The sequence below is a fragment of the Ananas comosus genome, linkage group 18 (assembly GCF_001540865.1).
Source record: "Ananas comosus cultivar F153 linkage group 18, ASM154086v1, whole genome shotgun sequence".
Taxonomy (NCBI): domain Eukaryota; kingdom Viridiplantae; phylum Streptophyta; class Magnoliopsida; order Poales; family Bromeliaceae; genus Ananas; species Ananas comosus.
This window is the reverse complement of record NC_033638.1, coordinates 1,771,991-1,797,663: the sequence shown is the minus strand read 5'-3', so window position 1 is coordinate 1,797,663 and position 25,673 is coordinate 1,771,991. Positions and strand designations below refer to the sequence as shown.

At 34.1% G+C, this 25,673-nt stretch overlaps 1 protein-coding gene across 1 annotated transcript; it reads left to right on the top strand.

The window, feature by feature from the left end:
* On the top strand, nt 1,339-18,680 carry LOC109724265 (calcium-binding protein 39). Its single transcript, XM_020253024.1, has 11 exons — nt 1,339-1,592; nt 4,881-5,045; nt 5,127-5,245; nt 7,894-7,968; nt 9,824-9,917; nt 10,020-10,079; nt 10,212-10,277; nt 10,368-10,466; nt 12,374-12,418; nt 13,254-13,356; nt 18,341-18,680. Exons 1-11 carry the CDS (start codon nt 1,467-1,469, stop codon nt 18,424-18,426), a joined length of 1,038 nt encoding a protein of 345 aa, XP_020108613.1. The 5' UTR covers nt 1,339-1,466; the 3' UTR covers nt 18,427-18,680.

Here is a 25,673-nt window from a genome sequence, read left to right as displayed (position 1 = left end):
GCATTTTGGGCCGGTGTTTGGGTCCAACAAGTTATTATTGCTAGTGAGTTGGTTTGTTACATTTGGTATGAGAGCCGGTTCACCCACTAGAAATGTGTTGTCAGTCTCAGCTGAGCAAAGTCTGAAAGACAATGTGATAGACAATGCCGGAGTCTGAATGATAGACAATGTCGGAGTCTGAATGACAAGGTGACTAGCTATGCCAATAATCCTACATCGGACGGATAGACAATGTCGGAGTCTGAATGACAAGGTGACTAGCTATGCCAATAATCCTACATCGGACGGATAGACAATGTCGGAGTCTGAATGACAAGATGACTAGCTATGCCAATAATCCCACATCGGACGGATAGGGGAATGTGATTATATAAGAGACTTAGACACTTCGGGCCCAACGGATAGGGGAATGTGATTGGTTATATTAGAGACTTAGATACTTTGGGCCCGACGGATAGGAGAATGTGATTGGTTATATAAGAGACTTGGACACTTCGGGCCTAACGAGTTATTATTACTAGTGAGCCAAAAACATCAAAATCCTACTATTATTACTCTCTTTCCCTCTCTTTCACTTGCTGACAATGTTGTTTCTCCTAAATTATATTTTCAATATTATAATACTGTATTTCATGCTTTTACTTTGTATATTGAATTACTAGATATATTTTTGTATCAAATTTTAGATAATGTTTATTTATAAAAAATTAAGCTATAAATTGCATGATATAATAATTTCAAGCGGCTCGTTTAGGGCTTGAGTTCGCTTGACTCCAAGTTAGACTCGCTCAAGCTTAGTTCGAATTAATATCAAGTTGACATTGAGCTTAAATTTAGATTCAAAATTAATTTTAAGGGTAAACTTCAAATACCACATTGTGGTTTCACACTTTCTCACTTTAGTATCTCGTGGTTTAAAATGTATCAATCTAGTATCCTGTGGTTTCATTTATTTCTTTTCGTCAGTTCCTCTGTTAACTTTTCGTTAAATCATATACAAAAAAACTTCAGATACTTTATATATAGTTTATCGAATATTCGTTTTAATACTTTTTAGTTTTAACTTTGTTACTGATTTAACAAAAAAAATAGTAAAGAGAATAAAAAAGGAGAAAAATAAAACTATATGGTACGAAAGTGATATACTTTAAAACTATAGAATAGTAAAGTGAGAAATGGTATTTAAAATTTTTTCTAATTTTAAGATAAACTTAAGCGGAGATAAGGTAGTGCAAGCTCGCTCGTTTCCACCCCTACAAGCCCGGCAACTCGGCTGTAGTAGTTATATTTCTATCATATTTCCATCAACCGACCTTGTAGGGAATCCGCGCTTTCCGTTGCCTTTTCGCTTTGTCGTTCCCCTCCTCCTACGACAATAACGACGATCACATCCCACGTTGTTTATACTCCCCCCTAGTGCTCTTCCCCCACCCATCCCAAACCCTAACCCTTGGGTCGCCGCCGCCATGTCGTTCTTCTTCAAGGTGTCGAAGCCCCGAGCGTCTCCTCCCGAGCTCGCCAGGTCTCCTCCCGAGCTCGCCAGGGCCATCAAGGAGAGCCTCCTCGCCCTCGACACGAAGACCGTCGCCAAGGTTTCACCCTCTCCTCCCGGTCTCAGCAAATTTCAGTTTTGATGCATTTATTTGGTTCTCCCAAATTGAGATCGGAGATGGGTTTTGCTTAATTTAGCACAATTTCTGTGTTTGGTGTCGTGAAGTTGTGTCCTTCTAGTGATTTGAGTGGCGGCGATCTTGCTATAAGAATACGTACCAATGTCTTTAGTCCAATGTTGGTTTATTCAATCGGAGCAAAATCCCATCTTGACGCAATTTTTTTTTTTAAATTTATAATTCTCCCGATAGAGATCAGAAATGAGTTTTTTTTTTTAATTTTATTTAATCTCTGCTTGGTGTTGTGAAAATTTGTGTACTTTTAGTTGTTTGAATGGCGGCAATCTTGTTGTAAGAATACATAGCAATGTTGTTGATTCACTGGTGGTTTATCCACTAGTAGCAAAAATACCATCTCAATGCATTTGTTTTGATTATCCCAATGGAGATTGGTGATGGAATTTGCTTAATTTAATTAAATTTTTGTATTCGGTGTGGTGAAATTGTGTCCTTTAGTTGAATTCAGTGGCGGTCTTGTTGTAGGAATATGTACCAAAGGCGTTGGTTCAATGGTGGTTTTAGCCAATCATAGTAAAGCCCCATCTTGATGCATTTATTTGGTTCTCTCAAATGGAGATTGAAAATGTGGTTTTCTTAATTTTGTATATTTCTGTGTTTGGTGTGGTGAAATTGCCTCCTTTGCCGATTTGAGTGGCGGTGACCCTGTTGTAAGAATAAGTACAAATGTCATCGGTTCAATGGTGGTCTCTCCCATCATATAAAATTCATGTCTTGGTGCATTTATTTGATTCTCCCATGGAGATTGGAATTAAGTTTTTCCTAATTTTGTTCAATTTCTGTGCTTCGTGTGGTGAAATTGTGTTCTTTGCCTATGCGAGTGGCAGCGATCTTGTTGTAGGAATATGTACCAATGTGATGGTTCAAGATTGGTTTATCAAATCTTTGCAAGATCCCATCTCGATGCATTTATTTCATTCTCTCTGTAGAGATTGGAGATGAGTTTCGCTTAATTTTGCTCAATTCCTAAGTTTGATGTGGTGGATTTGTTGAAAAAATGTATTCTTGGTATGTATAGGTGGTGTTCTTTGTTCCTTGCATCAATTGTGGGGCCAATTTAATTCTATCTCGATGCATTCATTTGTTCTCCCAGTAGATATTGCAAGTAAGTTTTGATTAACATTTCTCCATTCCTGCGTTTGATGTGATTAATTTGTATCCCTAAGTGATTTGAGTTGTGATCTTGTTAGTATAATGTGTTGTTGGTTTCTGTTAGTGATGTTCTTTGTTCATTTGTCCCAATATTAGTGGTTTACAATGGTTTTGTTTGACTAGTCCCATCTTGATGCTTTTATTTTGTTCTGCCAATGGATATTGGAGATGAGTTTTGCTTAGTTTTTCTAAATTTCGGTGTTTTGTGTGGTGAATTTTGATAGTTTAATGATTTGTGCTGCAATCACCATTATCACCTTTTGTTTTTGCTCTTTCTATGTTAGATTATCAATCAAATTAAATTTCGGATCAGACAGATTTTATGATGAAAGAATATAATTTTTATGCTAATTTTCGAATCCTTAGTTGTAAATCAATTCTTGTAATTTGCCCTGGAGTCATTTGCATTTGCATCCTGAACATTTAATTATGACACTATGGAATGTCTTTGTTTGGTTTAACATTATACTTTTCTGTCAAAATGCAAGAATAAAAGTTGTTAGATTTTTTTTCGCCCTAAAGTAACTATGATTTCCTATTAGTTCCACATCAGATGGGAACGAGATTGTGATTGGGAATATAAGAGATAATAGATCCTAGCAATAATAACTGGGCTTAAACATTTTTAGCTAGTAGTTTGGGTCTAACGAGTTAATATTGCTAGTGGGTCAGATCGTTATATTTGGTATCAGAGCTAGTTTACCGGCGAGAAGTGTGAGATGGACCTCACATCGTCTGGTGATCTTGAGTTATGTATGTGATTGGGTTGATAAGGATGTCAGGACCAAAACAGGAAGAGTCTGTGACACCCAATAATCTCACATTGGATAGAATGTGTTATGATTTGGAATATAAGGGACTGTGAATGCTAACAATAATAACTGGGCTTAAGTATTTTGGGTCAGTGATTTGGGCCCAACATGTTATTGTTGCTTGTGAGTCAGGTTGTTACAGTAACATAGCATTTTATCATAAGCAAATGGAACTAGAATAGAAATTTCTTTACTTCCTACTTACTAGGGCTATTACTATTATCAAATTACTATTCCGGATCTTCGTCCCCAGTTTGATATTATTAGTTTTGAAAGCTGAAACTATACACTGTAAGCACCAAGTTATGCTAAATTTCCATACTATGGTGCAAGAAGCCCATATTCCTAGCTAACCATATAGGTGTATATAAATGCTTCCTCTTGTTTGCTCTTTTTGATACTGTTTTAGCAAACTAAAGTGCTTGAACTATTAATATGAGTTGACAGTCAGGCTGTCCTTTACATTATTTGTTTGTACTGATCATTTTTGTTGGCAAAAATTTTATGTTGTTAGTTGTTCTCCATATAATTGGCATTGTTCCTGACAGCTGAGAATTATGTATGATTCTTTTCCTCATTATATTTGACATATAAAAAGGATATATCCATTTATCACAATTTTTTATCTTGGAACCACATACTAATAAAAGGATCATTTCCTTACCTGTCTCTATTGAACACCACCTGGCACTTTTTGCAACATATATATTCATGAATTTTTGAAAACACTTATATTTAATTATATTTGTCACTATGCTTTGGCTTATTAAGCACCATTTTGTCACTCCAGGCAAAGAGTTGCTCGTGTAGAACAGCTCCAAATTATTGCTAACTTGTTCATACTCAAATGTGTTAAATGAATTTTATTGATCTCCCATTCCTCAAAGCCATTAGTGATGATAGTGTAATGTTGAAGCATATTTGAATTTGGAATTTTTAAGATTACTCTGTTCATTATTCATAATGTCGAGGATACCTGCTCTTTTGTATCTCTTTACATGTAACAAGTGTTGTTGAGTGGGTTGGGGGTGAGTGGCATCTGTTTCTAACCTCTTTCGCTGTTCATCTGAGGACTAAATTACAAATGAGTTTTTAATAGTTTAGCTTTAACAGTGAGGAACCACCAGTGTTCAGGTTGAATAAATAGGTGTTGCGCTTCACTTTCAGCGTTTGTAAATAAACAATTTTATAATTATTTATTTGTCGAAACGTTACATTTTTCTTTCAGGCACTTGAAGAAGTCGAAAAAAATATTGTTTCATTGAGACAGATACTTTCTGGAGATGGAGAATCTGAACCAAGTCAAGAACAGATTCAGCAATTAGCTCTTGAAATTTGCAAGGAGGATGTTCTCTCCCTCTTTGTCCAAAAGTTACCCACGTTGGGTTGGGAAGTATGTTTTCCAGCTTATAGTGCAGTTTTTATGGTTTTTTTTTTTTTTTTATGTTGAAGCTTATTAGCAATATATTTACAGGCTAGAAAAGATCTAGTTCACTCCTGGTGCATCTTGTTAAGACAGCAGGTTAACTCTAGTTATTGCTGCGTGGAGTACATTGAGAATCACTTGGATCTTTTGGATTTCCTTGTTGTTTGGTAAGTCGTGCATTTCTTGAAACCTTAGTCAAGGATTATTCGTTTTCTCCTTATATTAGCAAAATTTCTGTGATCATCTGTTTGGCTCTTCTGTTGAAATAAGCATTGATTTAAGTCAATTTCTCTAAATTAACTAGTTAAATGTGATGCATAAAAACCTTTAAAATTTGGGATTTGGCCCTAAAATTTGTATGGAAAATTTTAGTATATTTCTTCGCAAGAGACTGGTGGGCCTACATATATAGTAGGCTTTGGAGTTCATATTGATCAGATGTAGTTGTGTTTGAACATAAGCTTGCTGAAATAGGAAACAAGATTATACTGCTATGTTGCTCTAGTCAAGGCTATGTGGAAAAAGGAATAAACCAATAGTTTAGATGCTGTGGTACCAATAATTGTGAGCAGAGGCTTGTGGGGTAGTCAAGAGGTGTAACTCATGTCTGATAGCAGCGCTGCTAAAATTGCAAAATGTGTAAAACAATATTTCTGCAGCAATCTTCATGGAGAAGAGAATCTAAATATTGCAATGGGTTTCACGGAATTCTCTATATGAATGACAGCAGAAAAGAGAGCAGCACCAGGAGAAAGCAAAGATAAAATAGAGAAGAAAGAGAACCCGAAAGAAAATATAGATGGAGGAAAGTCGGCTCATGGCCATTGTATATGATCAAATGGAAGATTTCTCCTATTCTAACACTACCTGGCTTTTTAAGTCATTGTTGGTTTTTTTTTTCTCCCCCAAATCTTTTGGGCCTTTGGGACCACTTCTTTAGGGAACTTTTCATAATAAAGCCACAATTCCAATTTGGTCAATGATTGCAATCTACCTAGGTTCCTACTTTGTTAGAATTCCCTATCCGGCTCTGAAAACTACTACATCTAGGGAAGTCAGCTCTTAAAACTATATCTAAAAATGATGTTGATTCGATAATGGACTCTTCTAGGGAAGTTATTAGCTATCCATATCTCTCTTTGATTCGATGCAAACCATCCTGAAGACATCTTCGAGCCTTCTAGAGCTTTTGTAGAAATTCTTTTGAGTAGAATTGTCTGAACGAACTCTAACAGATTTTGTTGTTGAAGTCCCTCCGATAGCTTCCTGTTTTAAGCTAGAAACAATAATACAAATCGCCTCTTCTACTTTTTTGGCCGCAAAGATCATTTTCTATTCTAAACAAAGGCTCTGGATTTTCTGTTTGCCAAAATGTGGTGTTTGCCTAGCACATAAGCTATTGTTCAAAAAGCTGCACCAATTATGTACTACTAATTAAGGCACATTTGATTAAACTAAGAAAACTCCAAAATAACTACAGGACACTTTGGCAAAAGTTCATCCTACATAAATAGATAAATATAACTTAAAACTGTAGTAACTTGACTGGACCGTGCACTCAAATTGAATAGTAGGATCTAGCTTAACCAATATTTTCTTTTTTTTAAAAAATTACCTTACACCATTTCACTTCGATGCGTGAATCTCGTCAAGGTTAATATTTCTTTCTCCCCAACTCTGCTCAGCCATTTACTGAGGTTTCTCCATCCCATGGAGGATACCAATATCTGAAGTGCGCTTGAATTGATTAGAGTTATGTATCCATCTTCTCACTGCTGCCTAGCTGTCATCACTTACGTACAGAATTACAGGTATGTCTATTACTTGATCAGGAAGGAATGAAAGAAGAAAAACATGTTGTGATTGCTTTCCTGGGGACTGCTTCGGATGCTCAGCTATGGATCAAACGTAGCTCTCACCGTGAAGCTATAGTGAAGATAACTACATTGCTGGATCTTCCTCTATTATCTATTGTGGGCCCTAGGTTATTTTATCATATGATGGGCCTACGGCTTAGGCTACCATGTTTTTATGGCGGAAGCTGCTTGATCTACAGTTCTGGTGATTTTCCCCTTTCTTCATCTTAAAAGGTTGACAAGTTGACAAGTTGTCAAGTTGGTCCCTCAACAACAACAGTATCTCTGTATTTCTTTTTAAAGTTTGTTGATTCTCAGAAGTATAGGAAAGATTTTGTGCTGTTTGAGGATTGAGAAATAGGTTGGATGCAACATTGTTCTGTCTGGTCATGGGATAGATTATACATGGTTGGGATAATAGAGGCAACAGTTGAGCAGTGTATTTATGGATTGATCTATTGGGTAGGTAGGAATGTGGTGAATTGCACTAAGGTGGATTGTACTCTGATCTAAAGAAGGATTGCATAACTGTTTTCCAGGTAAATATTCAGTTATGTAGGAGTGCTGACTACAACAATTGTAGTAGGCTGTGGCTATTTTGAGTTTGATAGGTTTGTAAACATTTCACTAAAAAAAAACTCAATTTCTTTGTATAAGTTGAATCCTTAGTGGTGCTTGCTTTTACCTGAAAAAGATTGCAGATTTTCATTATTAGAAACCCTATGGTGATGCTTCGTTTTTTTTTCGTTTTTTTTTTTTTCAAAAGCTGGAATGAAGAAGATAGCAAATGTTTTACATCAGTAGAAAAATTCACAATAACTATCTTTTGCTTCGTTTTATACACCATTTCCCTTTGTCTAATTTGTGTATGTTTTGTTTTCTTGGTGGTAAGTATTTCAATATATGATAATGTGCACTCCTATTTGAAACTTGATTTAATGAACACTGTGTTACAACAGCTACAATAACAAGGAAATTGCGTTGAACTGTGGCAATATGTTGAGAGAATGCATCAAATATCCAACACTGGCAAAGTAAGGGTTTAGGATCTTCAATCACCTGATTGATGCAATTTTTTTATTCATTATGTTACTATCTAATGTCGACACATTCGGTCCGATTGTGTGATGACTAGGCTACTTATTTGTCTGAATATATGTATATGCTAAATCTTATTTCTGTTTGGATTTACTTATTTATGAAATATATGTGAAGTTAGAATAATTTGATTCTCAGTTTTAATGCTATTTGGATGGTGGCTCAAAACCTAGTTGTCGATCACTGGTCCAATTTAAGTACCTCCACAGGATGGATCTCGAAAAGATAGTGTTAAGTAACAGCATCAAGTGCTTGAGTTCAGTAGTTCCTCCTTATAAATTGTTGACTCTATAGATATGGTAATGTTTGTAACTTTCATAAACTGACAGATTAACCCTAGTTTCCAAGTTCATTGAATGCTAATGCCAAAGAGAATAAAAAAATAGAGAGCAGAAAACAAGAAACAGAATCAACTTCTGTGCTTCTCTTTGAAGCAAATATTCATAGGCATAGACACAATTTTGTGACAATCGGAAATGGAGTGCAAAAGACAGCAGTCTTTTAAAAACCCTAGACCGATATACACCCAATACTAGAAGTGCTGCAAATATTCATTTAAACAGGAATATGCGCTCCTACATAACAAATCTGGAAAGGGCCAGGAAAAACTCATCGATAACGGATTGTCCCAAGCCCTATGCTGCCACCATTGACTTACTAGAAATTTTCTCTTTAATTTTCTCTCTAGATATATAGGGCCGCAATATTGAGCAGGTTGAATCCAAGAAATTAGGGCACATTAAACATTCTATATATGTACTTTCTTTTTCAAACGATGGAAAAGACCATTTCTAATTTAAGACAAGTTTAATTTTTAGTTTTGCTCCTGACCTTGTTAATCAGATATTTTCCTTATGTGGCAGCGCCTTTTGATGAAAGCATCTGTGAAGCAACAATATAGATGTACATATAGAATCATGTTCTTTATTTAATCGTGCATACAAGATGCACAAACTCTTCCATGAATAGAATGTTTTTGATTACTTCGTGACATAAGGACTAGCAAATGATTAAAATGTTAATGGTAATTGGATACATTACAGTACATAAATGAAAATTCTTAGTAAACTTCATTCGATTAAGGTCTAGCATCAATCGTTCAGAACAGAATGTTGAAACATATTGCCTGCACTATACCTAAATTGCATTATGTAATTCTGTCTTTCTGGATAACATAAAAAATATGTGAAGTTAGTACTAGAGCTGCGAAATACTGTTTTAATGTAATGCAATGGAGAGCCTGTTAGCAGCTAGTACACTAGATGAGCAGCCAGATTACTTATTTTGGATATTAATAAAGGACTAACTACTTTCACGACATACAAGGAAGCTAGCAATTTGGATGGGTGAATGTGTGTTATGTGGATGATCGTAGCTCAAAGTCAAATAGTTAGTAGTGATTAGGAAAGCTTGCTTTATCTCTTCATTGAGTTCATTGTATATGGCTCCTTGGCCAGAAAATATGATAAACTTTCAGGCTATACTTATGGCTGCAGCAAAATTTTTTATGTTGGCATGCAAAACATATCTCATGATTCTGGAAATATGACTATTTGCTTTTGTATTTGACTATCTTTTGCTTTAGATTCTATAATTCTACTTTGCTAGATCGACAAGAAGATAAACTTCTTCTAATTCTGAGTTGTTCTGCGTTCTTTTATTTACTTTAACGACTGAATCATCTGAACAAGACTGCCTCACAAGAGAAGCATTTATAAGTTTCATATATACTATCATTTATCATCCATAGAGCCAATAAATTTTGATCTTTCCAGTGTAGTGCTCTTTCAGATATATACTGGAGTCCACCAGTTTTGAGTTGTTCTTCAAGTATGTTGAATTGCCAAACTTCGATATTGCTTCTGATGCTCTAGCCACGTTCAAGGTTGGTCCTGTTTCAATATTTTTGACGCATTGTTACCTGAGATGCCTGGTTTTCTATTAAAAATTTTCTGTGGGTTTTTAATCTAAAGTAAATATTCTTCAGGATTTGCTTACTAAGCATGAAACTGAAGTATCTGAGTTCTTGAGCACCCATTACGAACAGGTCAGCTTATAAGCTTGCATTTTACCTACTAATACTTATGGATGCTCAAATTTCTTATACAATATGCAAATTATATTACATAATGCTCAATGTGTTTAATGCAAGTCATCTGATTATGTAATTTTGTTACAGTTCTTTGAACTCTATGAAAAGCTATTGATTTCTGCTAATTATGTAACAAGAAGGCAATCAGTGAAGGTTAGATAATCCAGGACTTGCATTGATTTCTTTTATCAATTTCAGGTTATTGAGAAATAGTGAATAAACTATGTTGTCTGTACATTTCAGTTTCTTTCGGAGTTTCTTTTGGAACCACCAAATTCACAAATAATGAAGCGCTACATTTTGGAAGTTCGCTACTTGAGAATTATGATGGCACTGCTGAAGGTAAATGATAATTTCCTTTAGGTAAATTGCACATTTGGTCCTCAAACTATGAGGGTGATGTCACTTTGATCCTCAAACTTTAAATTGTTGCAATTTTTGGCTCAAACTATCGAAATTGTTGCAATCAAATCCTATAATCTAATCTAGCTAACTAAATATTAATATACCGTTAATATAGAGGTGCAGTAGTGTTGTGATTGATGATGCTACATTACTTTTATATCAACGATGCAGTAAAATTTAGTTAGCTAAATTAGATTGCGGGACTTGATTGCAACAATTCTGATAGTTCGACCCAAAAATTACAACAAATCAAAGCTTGAGGACAAAACTATCGCGTGCCTCATAGTTTGACCAAATATGCAATTTTCCTGTTTCCTTTTGTTGGCTTTTTTGTTCTTTTGGCCATGTATTGAAAAGAATAAAAAATTATTGCGAAGGTCTATTCTCTTTTTTTCATGATTCTGTCATTCGCAGTGTAGGTTACAATGAGCTTTTTTTTCCAAATTATGTTATCTTGTAATAAGGCTTGACCATTCTCTTAAGGCTGGAAAGCTTGAATTAGATGGTCTGTCAGTGTACTGAATAGTTGTAGTTATCCACATAACTCAGACAAAAATAGTAGAATGAGGTGTTTCATGAATACATTAATTTATCAGAGTCAGCTGACTAATCTAGAGAACATACAAAATAGCACACTGAACGTACGTAGAAAGACACATAGAAGTCTTCATCACCGTTTCTTGCTTCTTTGGTTACCGCTGTCGGATGCTGAGGTATCGTGACCGTCTTAATCGGATCATACCCACAGAGCAGACCCTGGATTCAGTTGGGGGTTGCTTCTATTTTATTAGTACTCGTCATATCACCAACCAAAAGGGTAAAAAGTACTTTAGGGTATGTCTAATTCGCCTTTTACCCTGGCTAAGCTAATAACCTCAGTTCTCGTCTCTCACTTGTATTTTGTCCCTTGATAAAAGTTATCTAGATTAGTTTATTTATTTACGTTAGTACAAATACCCCTTTTCAGCCCATCACTACCAACAATGCGTAGCTTTAGCTGTTGCCCTAAAGTAATAATATTATATCTCTTGGGCAACCTGTACTTGTAGTGAATGTCTAATTACCACAATGTGAGGTGAGTTTGTTGGCTATCAATGTATCACGTACACTAGAGTGTACATAGTGAACAAGCACTTACATTTGAGCAGGCACATGGATTTGCTCCAGATGTTTTTTAACCTCTTGACAATGACCTTTCACCACATTAACACAAGTCGCATATGTTGGTCTCACGATTTGGCTAAGGAGTCTTCTTTTTGATTGAAGTAGATTGAAGTTGATAATAAAATATAGGGTAAACTTCAATTTTTTTTTATTAGGGTAAACTTCAAATTTGCCCGTGGTATAGCTCATTTCCACTTTGCCACCCTGTAGTTCAAGAAGTTTCAGTTTGTTCCCTTGTGATTTAGCTCATTCTCACTTGGCCACCCCATGGTTTAAAAAGTTTTACCTTGGGCCCTTGTGGTTTAGAGCATTTTTCACTTTGCCACCCTATGGTCTTTAAAATTTTTTACTTTACGACCCTATTTAATATAGTGTTTTTTTGGTGAAATAAAAATTAAACACCTAGGGGCAAAGTGAAATTTTTTTTAACCATGCGGTGGCAAAGTGAAAATGAGCTAAACCACGGGCGTAATTTGAAGTTTACCCTAAAATATATTTGATAGATTTATATTTCATTATATACAGCAATATATATGCTATCCTTTATGTACCATGTTTTGTTCTCTTTTAATGTCTGATTACCAAATCCAAAAAAATTTTATCAAATTTTGTTCTATTATTCATACTTCTTGAGAAATTTCTTTGCTTTGCCTATTATAACCAATGTAATGCTGATGCAGGATTCAAGCAAAAATATCCAGATTTGTGCTTTCCATGTTTTTAAGGTACTGTTATCTCTTAGAAACATATTTCCTTAATCCTTCTTTTTTTGAAATTTAAAAAAATTAAACAATTGTATCAGTTGAGTGGAAATAACTAAATAAATTTCTATTTGAAAATGAAACATAAAATTAAGAAACATTGTGTTTAGGCATTTTGGCCTGGTTGTGTTTCTAGGAGCATGGTGGGCTTTGCCACCAATTGGCAATGTGCATCTCATATATGCGTACCTGGAACTACATCTCTTGTTTTGAGTACAATGTAAATTCCGAGCATGGGAAACTATCTATTGATTCATTCCTATATGCAGAAAATGCAATCTCAACTAATACGAGTGTATATGAAGTTATGAACAGTAACGCAATCAGAATCACGCTGATTATGATATAATAAAATAATTAGTAATATAAATATATTATATGTTATGGGTTCATGTTGTGATTAATGGGCCATATATAAAATTTCTAGCAATTCTGAAACTTTTCAGCATGACGGTGTGCTAAATTTCTCAGACCAAATTGCTGTGGATAAACATACTGAATTAATTAAAGCTAATGGGAATCTACAGCATTAAATCAATATTATGACAAAAAGGTCCCTTGTAAGGATAAAAATATGAAAATAAACCTTTGTCAGTGACTGCTGTGATAGATATAAATGTCCTACCCATTAAATAGGTTTGTTGTTGTTCTATGAAATTGTACGTTTACGTAAATCAATGAAGAATAAGAACTTCATTGCATGAAATAAATGAAGTGGGAAACCGGAAAATGTGTGCAATATTGTTAAGTGAAAATTCAATTCATGAAATAATCTGTTTCTTTCCCCTCCTGAAAACAGGTATTTGTTGCCAATCCAAATAAGCCACGTGAAATTATCGAGGTATTGATAGACAATCATGAAGAGTTGTTGAAGCTACTACACAATCTTCCCACAAGCAAAGGTAAACTTTTTGTCTATGTAAGATTTTCAGGTTGTATCTTTTGTCACGTCGTTATTTTAAAGTTAATTGTTGTTCGTAAATGTGACCAATCAGTACTAATAACTTGTATTTCTTTAAGATCTAAAGGAAAGCAAACCAAAATTTTTATTCTTGCAAGTCAGCAGTTTGTTCCTCATTTATCTTGCCATATGTATGATTGCACGCCCATTTGTCTAAATGGGTGTAGAGCTAAAGTGGTTCTAGTAGATCCATCCTCAAAGTTTCTGACTTTTTATAGTTTTAATTTGGGAATTCTTCCCCTAAAGCAGTTGGTTTAACACTCCTTTTGGGAGCATTGTAGGGTGCATCGGAGTGTAGTGCATAAGATGCCACGGCAGCATCCTGTAAGCATCCCACAGATGCTTACTATCCTCCCAGTGTACTTGCAATGTATGTTGCAAAAAAAAATAAAGTTAAAAAAAGTAATTTAATTTTTTGGTTGTTCAAAAAAAAAAAATTCAATTTGTTCAATTTCATATTGTTAGGTTCTTTGCAATTATCATGGATAAATTTTAAAATTCCTATACCACTTTAACTTGAAAAGATTGAAATCATGGTAATAAATGATCTGCTATAAAGAACATGTTGTATTTTGTGTGACGTATTCTATTTTTGTCAATTTATATTGTGACGCCCCAACTTTCCCAGGGGGTCAACTATCCTAGGACTACTCCCGTCCTAGGATGCTTAACTCTCTTAACCTCTTGGGCCTAGCCACCACTCAAAATGTTTAAACCGGGTTAAGAGTTTAGCCTTATTATATCTCATATATAGTACTACTTGGGGTCTCACAATCTCCCCCGATTTAAGCCCTGATGTCCTCGTCAGGCTCAGACTCACAAGTACTAGACGATATGAGACTCGTCTCACTAGCCTTGTCATTCCGATCTCGGCTCAGCCGAAACTCATCACAGTTGGCTCTGATGCCAACTGTGATGCTCCAACTTTCCTAGGGGGGTCACCTATCCTAGGACTACTCCCGTCCTAGCACGCTTAACTTTCTTAACCTCTTGGATATAGCTACCATCCAAAATGCTTAAGCCGGGTTAAGAGTTTAGCCCTATTATATCTCACATATAGGACTACTTGGGGTCTCACATATATATTCTTAACAAAAACTTGAAATGAATGGGAGAATTCAAACCAAACATCTATATAAATATATGAATCGTCAGTTTGGGTACACGTGGCAGCGAGCGGCAGAGTCGCGGGTGTGGGGGGGCGAGGGCGCTCGCGTGGGCGCGCGAGATGGGCTCGAGCGGGCGCCGGCGCAGATACGTGGGCGCGCGCTGGCGTCGGNAATGAAGTTAAAAAAAGTAATTTAATTTTCAAAAGTTTATTTAATTTTTTGGTTGTTCAAAAAAAATAATTCAATTTGTTCAGTTTCATATTGTTAGGTTCTTAGCAATTATCATGGATAAATTTTAAAATTCCTATACCACTTTAACTTGAAAAGATTGAAATCATGGTAATAAATGATCTGCTATAAAGAACATGTTGTATTTTGTGTGACGTATTCTATTTTTGTCAATTTATATTGTGACGCCCCAACTTTCCCAGGGGGTCAACTATCCTAGGAGTCTAGGACTACTCCCGTCCTAGGATGCTTAACTCTCTTAACCTTTTGGGCCTAGCCACCACTCAAAATGTTTAAGCCGGGTTAAGAGTTTAGCCTTATTATATCTCATATATAGTACTACTTGGGGTCTCACAATCTCCCCCGATTTAAGCCCTGATGTGCTCGTCAGGCTCAGACTCATAAGTACCAGGCGATATGAGACTCGTCTCACTAGCCTTGTCATTCCAACTCCGGCTCAGCCGAAACTCATCTCACACTTCCGGCTGGTAATTGGCTCTGATACCAACTGTGATGCTCCAACTTTCCTAGGGGGTCACCCATCCTAGGACTACTCCCGTCCTAGCATGCTTAACTTTCTTAACCTCTTGGATATAGCTACCATCCAAAATGCTTAAGCCGGGTTAAGAGTTTAGCTCTATTATATCTCACATATAGGACTACTTGGGGTCTCACATATATATCCTTAACAAAAACTTGAAATGAATGGGAGAATTCAAACCAAACATCTATATAAATATATGAATCGTCAGTTTGGGTGCACGTGGCAGCGAGCGGCAGAGTCGCGGGTGTGGGGGGGCGAGGGCGCTCGCGTGGGCGCGCGAGATGGGCTCGAGCGGGCGCCGGCGCAGATACGTGGGCGCGCGCTGGCGTCGGCGCGGAGACGCAGGGGCAAGCGGCGTGGGCGCGGGTTGGGCGTGGGCCTGGAAGCGGGGAGNTTTTTCTTTTTTTTAAAAAAAATCTAATCTAATTTTTTCTTTTTTAATATAAAAATTTAAAATATAAAAATAATTTTTAAATAGATTATATTATTTGTATTAAATATAAATTTTAATTTTATAATTAGATATAGATTGTATATTAAAAAATAAAAAAAAATAATGACGTTTAAGTTAATTTTTAATTTTTTTCCTTTTTTTCTTTAAAATCTAATCTATTTTTTTATTTTTTAATATAAAACTTTAAAATATATAAATAATTTTTAAATAGATTAGATTATTTGTATTAAATATAAATTTTAATTTTATACTATTAAGCATTTAGATATAGATTGTATATTAAAAATTAAAAAAAATTAATGACATTTAAGTTAATTTTATATTTTATAAAATTTAGTTGCGAGAATCGCATAAAATATACTATCTACATTTGTAGAACTAAGCGATACATTAAAATTTTTAAAATCAAAATACCATTGATTGACTCAAATTTAATATATCGAAAAATTGAATAATTAAAATAAAATTTTGAAAGATTGGATTTACACTTTTCGTCCTTCAAACTATAAGACGTGTAATATTTTAATTCTCGAACTTTAATATATTATGATTTAAACTATAAGGCATGTGCCACTTTCATCCTCAAACTTTAATTAGTCATAATTTCTGACTTATAATATGAGATATATTATTTTAGTTCTCAACGTTTATTGCTGTTATAAATATCATTTATTATTCGTATAGTTTTCACCCTTACTTTTAATTCTTACATTTTTATTACAGCAATAGTTGCTTATTCTTTAGTTACTTTTTTTTAATATAATTTCTTGACTTTTATTTGTTATTTTATTTTATTTATTTATTTATTTATTTTTACGGAATCGTCCCGCTGCAACGCGCGGGTCCTTCACTAGTTATAATTAATAGATACATCTAATATGATCTATTGTAACATAGGAGTCATGGAAGCTTAAGATATAATCTAAATTAGACGTGCGAGAGAAAACAACAAGATTAGTCAACGCGCCAATGTAGACACCACGCCAATGCACATAGTGCCGATGATGTGCCAATGTGTAGAATGCCGACGATTTGCCTGCGCGTGGAGTGTTGATGTTGCGCTGACAATGATGTGCGCCGATGATGCACTGGTAAAGACGTGCAAACAACTGGCAATGTTTCGGCAAGGAGGATGATGACAATGTGCCGACGAAGGTGATGACGATGATGTGCCCGCGAGGACGACGACGACGACGTGCTAGGGAGGACGACTTACATATATACCGCGACAGAGAAGGTGTGGATGGAAAGTATATTGAGAGGCATGGTAAAAATATTAACTTAATAGATAAAGCGAATATAATGGATTGGGTACTATGATGAGATGATAGATAACGAAAATATTATGTGGGATAGTAATGGAGATATTATATCGATGAGATGATAGGCAGCGAAAATATTATATGTGGGATATTATTAATCGTTGGATGAATGGCAAAAAATTAAGCTCTATATATGAAAAACACGTGAGGGGATAGGGTATTACAATAAGATGATAAGTGGCGGGTATTATGCGAGCGAGGATAAAGCTAATATTTGAGAATAAATGATCATCTCATAGATTGTATATTACGATAAGATGATAGACAGCGGAAATATTATATGTGGGATATTATCAGCCGTTGGATGAGATCCAACCCGTTGGATGAGATCCAACGGCAAAAAAGCTCTATATTTGAAAAACGCGTGAGAGAATGGGATATTACGATATGCGAGGGTAGGAGGTATAACTTACAAAACACCTTAGATCTAGTGCTTCAAACTCTAATGATGAAATTAGGTCTTCAAACTTAAAAGAAGGGCAATAGTTGTAAATATTGGAGGAAAGAGCGAGAAGAAATCCTCACTTTCTTAGTTTTTAGCTTTTTATTGTAAGAAATATGAGAGAAGACACGAGAAGGAGAGTGGAAGGGAGGGAAAAGATAAGAAAAACCGAAGACATGACATGCGCGGCACATGCTATGATACCCCTTTTTTGTGGAGATGTATTGCTCGATACTTGTTTATTGAGACATCAATCCTGTGGGATAGCCATAGCGCATCATGCACGTTATTCAGCAGGACGGCACAACTCGGCATGTTCATCAGCACTTAAATCTAGGGGGTTGCATTTTGGTGTTACATCAATCCAGCACATTTTTGCGGTCCATGGTGTCTTTGGAATACCACATGGACATATACCATGAGAAGATGGATGTGTGTGATTTGCCAAGAATGTTAGGGCTTCAATGGGAAGTTTGCCAAACTAGATTATGCGGCATGAATAATTTGGCAAAAGTGGACAAGAATTTATAAGATTTGGATGCTAGTGCAGTAGCATTCCTTAGTTACATGGGCTTGAACATTTCAGGCTAGAACCAATTCTATCAACTTATACTGGCCAAGTTGGGCCTTCCGCTTCTTGATGCAATTTATCGCACATAATTGCCTGCGGACACCAGATTTTTCCTCTTACTCGCTGCTGTATTTTTTGCTCCAAAAAACTTTCTGAAGTAATTTATAATAATTTTTGTTGCAAGTAAATTGCCTGCGGATTCTGGATTGTTCCTCTTATTTTTGGTTGTTCTTGTTTTGTATTTTGCTTTTGTAGGTGAAGATGAGCAATTTGAAGAAGAGAGAGATTTGATTATAAAGGAAATTGAAAGACTCGCACATCGATCAAAGGCCGCAGCTTAGACTTCCTCTGATGTATCTCCACTATAATGATCTGACGATCTCTTCTCGGCTGCTACGGATTCCGTGCTTTTGATTTCTAAAACATTTACATACTATGAAGCTTGTATAGATAAGTGGATTGTTAAAGATTATTATTTTAATTTGTGTATGAAACTCATATAGAGGTGTTTTGAGTGGAGCCTGCTGTTGTGTTGTGTGCTTATCAACAGGAAGTAAAAAAGAAAATAAAATAATAATTTATTTCATGCATCAAACTATTTTTGGTTTTCTTTTAATTTCTCGTGTGTTTAAAGTTACAGTGGAACTACACCCGAATCTTATGGGTTCCTCACATTTATCATGCTAATAATAGGTTAGCCTTATGTGTGTGTATCTCAAAATCTGTTTGTAATTCGTTGGATCGCTTCTATGATATTTAACAGGCATATATATTGGAAGTGGTGAATTTTGGATATCTATGGGGGTGTTTGACCTAGATTGCAAAAAGAAAGTTTAGGGTCAAAACATAATACTTTCACTCTACTTAATTTTTTCTTTTTTTTTTTTTTGGTAAATTCTATCTTGATGATAATAGAGAAATATTATTTATCTTTTTTAATATTGTAATGAACTGTTGTTTTATTTTAAACTGATTTATTCATTTTACTTATTAGGTTTAAATATTTTTAGAAAGAAATATACTTTAATTTCATTATTTAGTTTATTCTTTAATTTTTAATTATTCAATACGGAGATAAATAATATTTAAAAATATTAATACATAATATGAAAAAAATAATTTTAATATTTTCAATAATTTACTATTATATTTGCTTTCCACCGCATCGCGCGGAATCTCTTAACTACTATACATATATTACCCAACTTGTTTGTAGCACTTGTACTACGTCTTTGTTTTTATTGAGAGATTGTAGTAGGTCTTTGTTGCGTGACAAAATCTATTTTACGGGAGTCAAAATGATTCTCGTTATCTTAATTTTACTAGTTACGTCGCCACTTAAGTACCGTCACTAACCACGGGAAAATGCCTTTCCACGCAGCTATGAGATGGCCATAACATGTGCGACTTATGACTAACACTAGGTCAGCATAGAAAATATAAAATGGATCAGTTTAAAAGAAGCTGGCCAGTATAAAGTGAGTACCACTACATTTGTGGCATGCTTCAATTTTTTACTATGATAAAGATTCTATATATGTTATACATCTTTTATTACAGTCCACAAGTATATTATATTTATAGAGTTGAGCTGCAATTAATATTGCTATATCAGTAGTAAATGAGTTCCGTTGTCGCGCGCCCATTTGATATTGATGATGGAGCTTCTAAATCAACGATTGGCACCGCTGAATACGATCTATATCACTTGAAGCTTCTAGAAATCAAATTTTATATTTTTTCGATATTGTTCTCTTATCCATCAAGCGGATACAAAAATGAATGGTTGAAAATGGATATTCGTTAAAAAGTGATGATAGGAGTCTTGTAATCAAGATCAAGAGTATACATCTTATATATTCTAGATAGTTTAAATTTTTTTTCCTAATCAAAATTCAATTGATTTGGATATCTTTTCACCGTTAAATAAGAAAATATCTTAATTATATCGACTATTAAAATTATAAATTTTGAAACCCTTTGATCATTAGGGAAAGGATGTCGAAATAGATCGTATTCAACGGTGCCGATCGTCGATTTGAAGGCTCCATCATAAAAAATAAATGAGTGGCAACAGAACCCGTTTACTATCGATAGCATTCCAGTCCAACTCTATATTTCTGTTTTCGTAGGTAAAGAAAAAGACAATAGAATGACAATTTTTTTACCATAGGCACCCATTCTCGACCACCCCTTCTATATTACACAAAATATAAATTTAAATCTGAAAAATTGATCTAAATTAAAAATCTAAATATATAGCAAAATTATTTAAAATGCATACTTATAAAGTATCATAAATTTTAAGAATTGATTTTTCGATGCATCAAGTGGTGTAAATATTAACGAACCGAAACTTTCAATTTCTAGAAATTATGATATATATTTTGTATATATATTTCTTTTTTAGTTGTATCGGACTTGCCGGAGTCAATTCCATCAAGAAGCTACTCGAAGGGTTACAAGATCCCAATCCGTCCGTAACATAAATCACTTTAAACAGTTTAATTTGATCTTCATTTTGCAACTATTATGATTAGATTTCAGCTTGTTAAAGGAGTGTAAGTGCAACTTAAAAGTGAGTGTGTGCGAAAGAGAAATGCTACTTGTACACCAAAAAATAGAGTATAAATCTTATACCCACACTTCCAAAGGTTTAGACACTCTTTTTGAATTTTTAATATTAAAAAGTAAAATTGATAAAACTATATGAACATATTGAGCCTTGGATGGATAAAGTGTAAGACTTTCTTTCTCTCTCTCTCTCTCTCTACGGCTATATGTGTGTGTGTGTGTGTGTGTGTGTGTGTGTGTGTGTGTGTGTGTGTGTGTGTCTGTGTATTGGCTTCATCAGCGCCACCATCTCCTCCACGATCTCCCTCCTCCTTGTAGAAATAGCCGTTACTCATGTGCCGCAATATTCTAGTTTTCTTGTAGTGCATTAGTTTTTCTCCTTATTTCCTCTTGGTCTTCTTTATATATATATATATATATACATGTATACACCAATATGTAAGGTGAGCAAGAGGTTTATAGTACAGTTTCTCATCCAAACCATAGTGATCTTCGCTCTCATGTTGCCTCTTCTAGGAGCGAGGCCTCTGGATGGAGAAGGGCGCCTCGCCATGAAGGAAGAGTCGTCACTAGCATATGTAATGAAACCACAGACAAAGTTCCCTCCCACACCGACACACTCGAATTGCACCAACGATCCCAACATTCCTGGTAAAGTTTGTGTCATACCATGAGAAACTAGCTAGCTGTTGCTTGCACCAAGCGCATGTTCGTGTCTCGCACACCATCTGACAAACTAATACTTTCAATCCAATCGTCCAACTAGTGAACAGAGGAATGAAGCCAACTACGAATGGTGCATGCAATGTAAAGATGTGATGAGTGTGGGTAATAATTTCTCTCAATATGTATAGATACAAACATATCTAACTCTCATATTTATATGTGTGTGTACATGTGTGTGCACGTCCGCAAGAATACTAGTAGATTAATTGATGGATTTGTGAGATGTTTGTATATGAAAACTTACATTTAACTATATATAAGTATATATAAGTATATATAAGTATATATATATATATATATATGTGTATATATATGTTTACACATATATATGTTTGTTTGTGTGTGTTGATGGATTTGTGAGATATTTGTGTATGAAGAATATACACTTATGTATAAGTATATGCATATGTATATATATGTTTACATGTATATACGTGCTTGTGTGTTGATGGATTTGTGAGATATTTGTACATGAACACTCACAGAAATAAAAAGGCATGTATATGAACACTTATTTATATGTTTACATGTATACGAACACTTATATGTGCTTGAGTGTTGATGGATTTGTTAATTAGATATTTGTATATGAACACTAATAGAAGTTAAAAGGCATGCATGTATATTTATATGAACACTTATTTGTATGTTTACATGTATATGAACACTTAGATGCGCTTGTGTGTTGATGGATTTGTTAGATATTTGTATATGAACACTAGGTCAATAACTTTTTCATTCCATTTTTGATGATGAGATATTTGAATTAAGGATTAATCATTAAACTTTATTTACATACTGGAAATATTTAGAATCCAAATATTGTGAATTTTTTAAATAGTTTGTTTGATAACTTAATACTCTCGATCAAGTACACTTTATATTGGCCATCAAAATTGTGAAGTTTGATACTGCTACAGCTAATTGAATATTCAAATAAATAATGTGGAAGATTTCTGAAATTAGATTATAAAAAGAGTTCAAATATTCTCAATCATGTTTAAAGATGGTGATCATCAATTCACATTCCGTATCATTCAAAATAATATGAAATTAAATAATATATATTTTTAGAAGAAGGGCTTTTTTTGCATTCGGCCCTCTCAAAATATTTTTTTTACAAATAACCTCATCAAATTTATAATTACAAATTTGACCCTATCCCCACCACGTAGGCACCATATCAGGGGCATAGTGTTAAGTTGAACACAGTTAACCATTCACCGTATTTAAACACGGTGAATGATTCACCGTGTTCTATACGTATATTCTCCTCTATATTTTCACAATGCAATGTATATATACTATATTTTTTCCAAACACGGTGAACCTTCACAGTGTTCAATTTAACAAACCGGCTCCAGTTCCGTTGACGTGGCACTGACGTGACGCCTGCGTGGCAGGACTAGGACCATTTTTACAAATATAAATTTATTGGGGCTACTTTTAAAATAAATCTTTTTAAGGGGGCCAAATGCAAAAAAAAAGCCCTTAGAAGAATCTTAATTAACTCAGCTATCTAAATGTTTAATTCTCCTTTCAGAAAAGAAACATATGTAAATATCTTGCTCTATTTTTCTTCTTCTTTTTTTTTTTTTATATATATATTTACCCTGGTGAAACTCACAAAAACACGAAAATTATGTTGCTTTTTAAATATTATGCATCCACGATACATTTAGTTTTGCATTGGGATTGTAGTTGAGCTTTTGACTTTTTCTAAACCATTATTTGAAATATTGCTTTGAGTTAGTGGCTAATGGGGTTTTAGTGGTGTGTTCTTTTTTTTGGTCATGCTATTGTTCTGCTCTGACTCTGATGGTATAGTTGTTCTTCTTTTGTTGTGTGATTGTTCTGTTCAAATGGCAATTACAAAACTTTAGAAATATGAATGAGCTGAATGGTCGATTTAAAGAGAAATGATTCGGTACTTTATTTTATAAAAAATGGAAAAGATCTTAACCATTAACCAATAAAAGGTAAAAATATAATTTTAATATTTAGCAGGTAAAAGGCTTATTTCATTCGAGGTTATTTTTATAATTAAACTATACAACATTTTTAAAAAATTTTAATTGATATCCTAAATTTACGCATTAATTTGCACTAATTTGAAAAATTGATTGATTACCCAAATTTGGAAATTAATACAGGCATTAATTTAGATATTTATTTTAGAAATTTTAGTGTTTCTCAAATTTAGGCATTAATTTAGATTATATAAATTTTAGAAATAGTTCTATTTCTAAATACGTTGAATTTAAATATTAAATATTAAATATATAAGATTAAAAATTTAAATTTAAGTTAGAGGAATTTTGTACTACTTTTTAAAAAATTTGTAATGTTGGTAAATGTTTTCATTCAACATATTTAATATATTTAAGAAACTTTTAAATTCCTATAGTTTAGACATTAATTTTGTATCATTTATTTAAAAAAAATTAAATATAGGTAAAAAAATTGTAAATTAAATGTATTTAATATATTAAAAAAATTTTAGAATTGTTTTACTTTAGACATTAATTTTGTATCACTATTAAAAAAAATTTGTAACGTTGGTAAATATGTAAATTTAACGTATTTAATATGTTTAACAAAATAATTATGAATTCGTCTAGTTTAGACATTAATTTTTTATTACTAATTTTAAAAAATTGAATGTGGGCAGATATTTAAATTCAACATGTTGAACATATTTAAAAAGTTATAATTTTTTCTAATTTAGATATTAATTATTTATCACTATTTAAAAATTTTAATGTGGATAATTGATTAGAAATATAGGGTATTATTCAAGTTTATTCTTAAAATAGAATTGTATAGGTAAAATTAATTCAATTTTAATAGTGAAAATTGATCTTTTAAAATAATAAGATAATGTATTGTAATTTAAAATATAAGCTGAAAACAAAATAAAATTGAAGTTTAGAACCTAAAAAGTATACAGAAACCTCCAATAAATCTAAATAGTATAGAGTAATTTAAACTTACTAATAAATAAATTTAGGCTATATAATTTAAATTTTAAGTTTATAGTAAATCTCCACCATAGAGTTTCACTAGAGTAAACAAAATTAGAAATGTAGATAAATTAAATAAATTTATATTGAAAAAATCTAAGCTATTAATATATTTTATCAATTTGATCAGTCTAATTAATTTAATTTACTAAATTGATTTTAATCTTATCTTTAAATTTTTTCAGTTTTTAGTCGATTTTTTAAATTTTAGTTCCTTACAAATTGAATTTGTAAGGAAACAAAGAAAGAGAAAAAAGAAACGAAGATAGAATTAATAAAGATTTTGATAATATAGTAGAGATAAAATTACTAAATTATTCATATATTAAAAGACAAAAATATTATTATTTGAGATACCTGATAATCAGTACCTGTCCCAAAGTGACATGCTATAAAAAACTTAAATTTAGGCCGTTGAAGAGGAGTGAATGAACGATGGGGAAAAAAACCAGAAGCACTACTCTGATTTAAATAAATGATTGTTCCCACTTAATTAGTTTATTATTTGCCATTATTATCAGCTCTCTCTCTCTCACAGCTGTAAAATGGTAAATTATGACCATCTTAAATTAATGCACCAATACAATAATGTTATTTGCCANGTCATTGGGTTTATAAGAGACTTAGACACTAATAATAATAACTGGGCTTAAGCATTTTGAGCCGGTGATTGGGCCCAACGAGTTATTGTTGCTAGTGGGCTGGGTCGTTACATTTGGTATCAGAGCCAGGTTCACCAGCTGGACATGTGTGGCGAGTCTCGGCTGAGCCAGGGTCTGGATGACGGGCTAGCGAGACGAGTCTCACATAGCCTGGTGATCTTGGGCTGTGTGTGTTTGGACTGACGAGGACGTCAGGACCTTAACGGGGGGAGTCTGTGACACCCCAATAATCCCACATCGGATAGGAATGGGGTTGTCATTGGGTTTATAAGAGACTTAGACACTAGTAATAATAACTGGGCTTAAGCATTTTGAGCCGGTGATTAGGCCCAACGAGTTATTGTTGCTAGTGGGTTGGGTCGTTACATTAAAAAAATTTGGACCATTTCTCGATTTGTGCGTGTCATCCTTGCGCAGGGGCCATGCTAATCTTCTCTGTATCGTTCCAATTTTATCGGATGTCTCCGAACATCGTGCTCACCTCCAACAGCGGCAAAGATGCCCTGGTTTGTGAGTTAGTTGGGATCTTCGCGCTGTGCGCGCAGTTTATCAGAACTTCGCGTCGCTCGTGCGCGCACCGCAGTGGCCGGCAGTGCTCCGAAA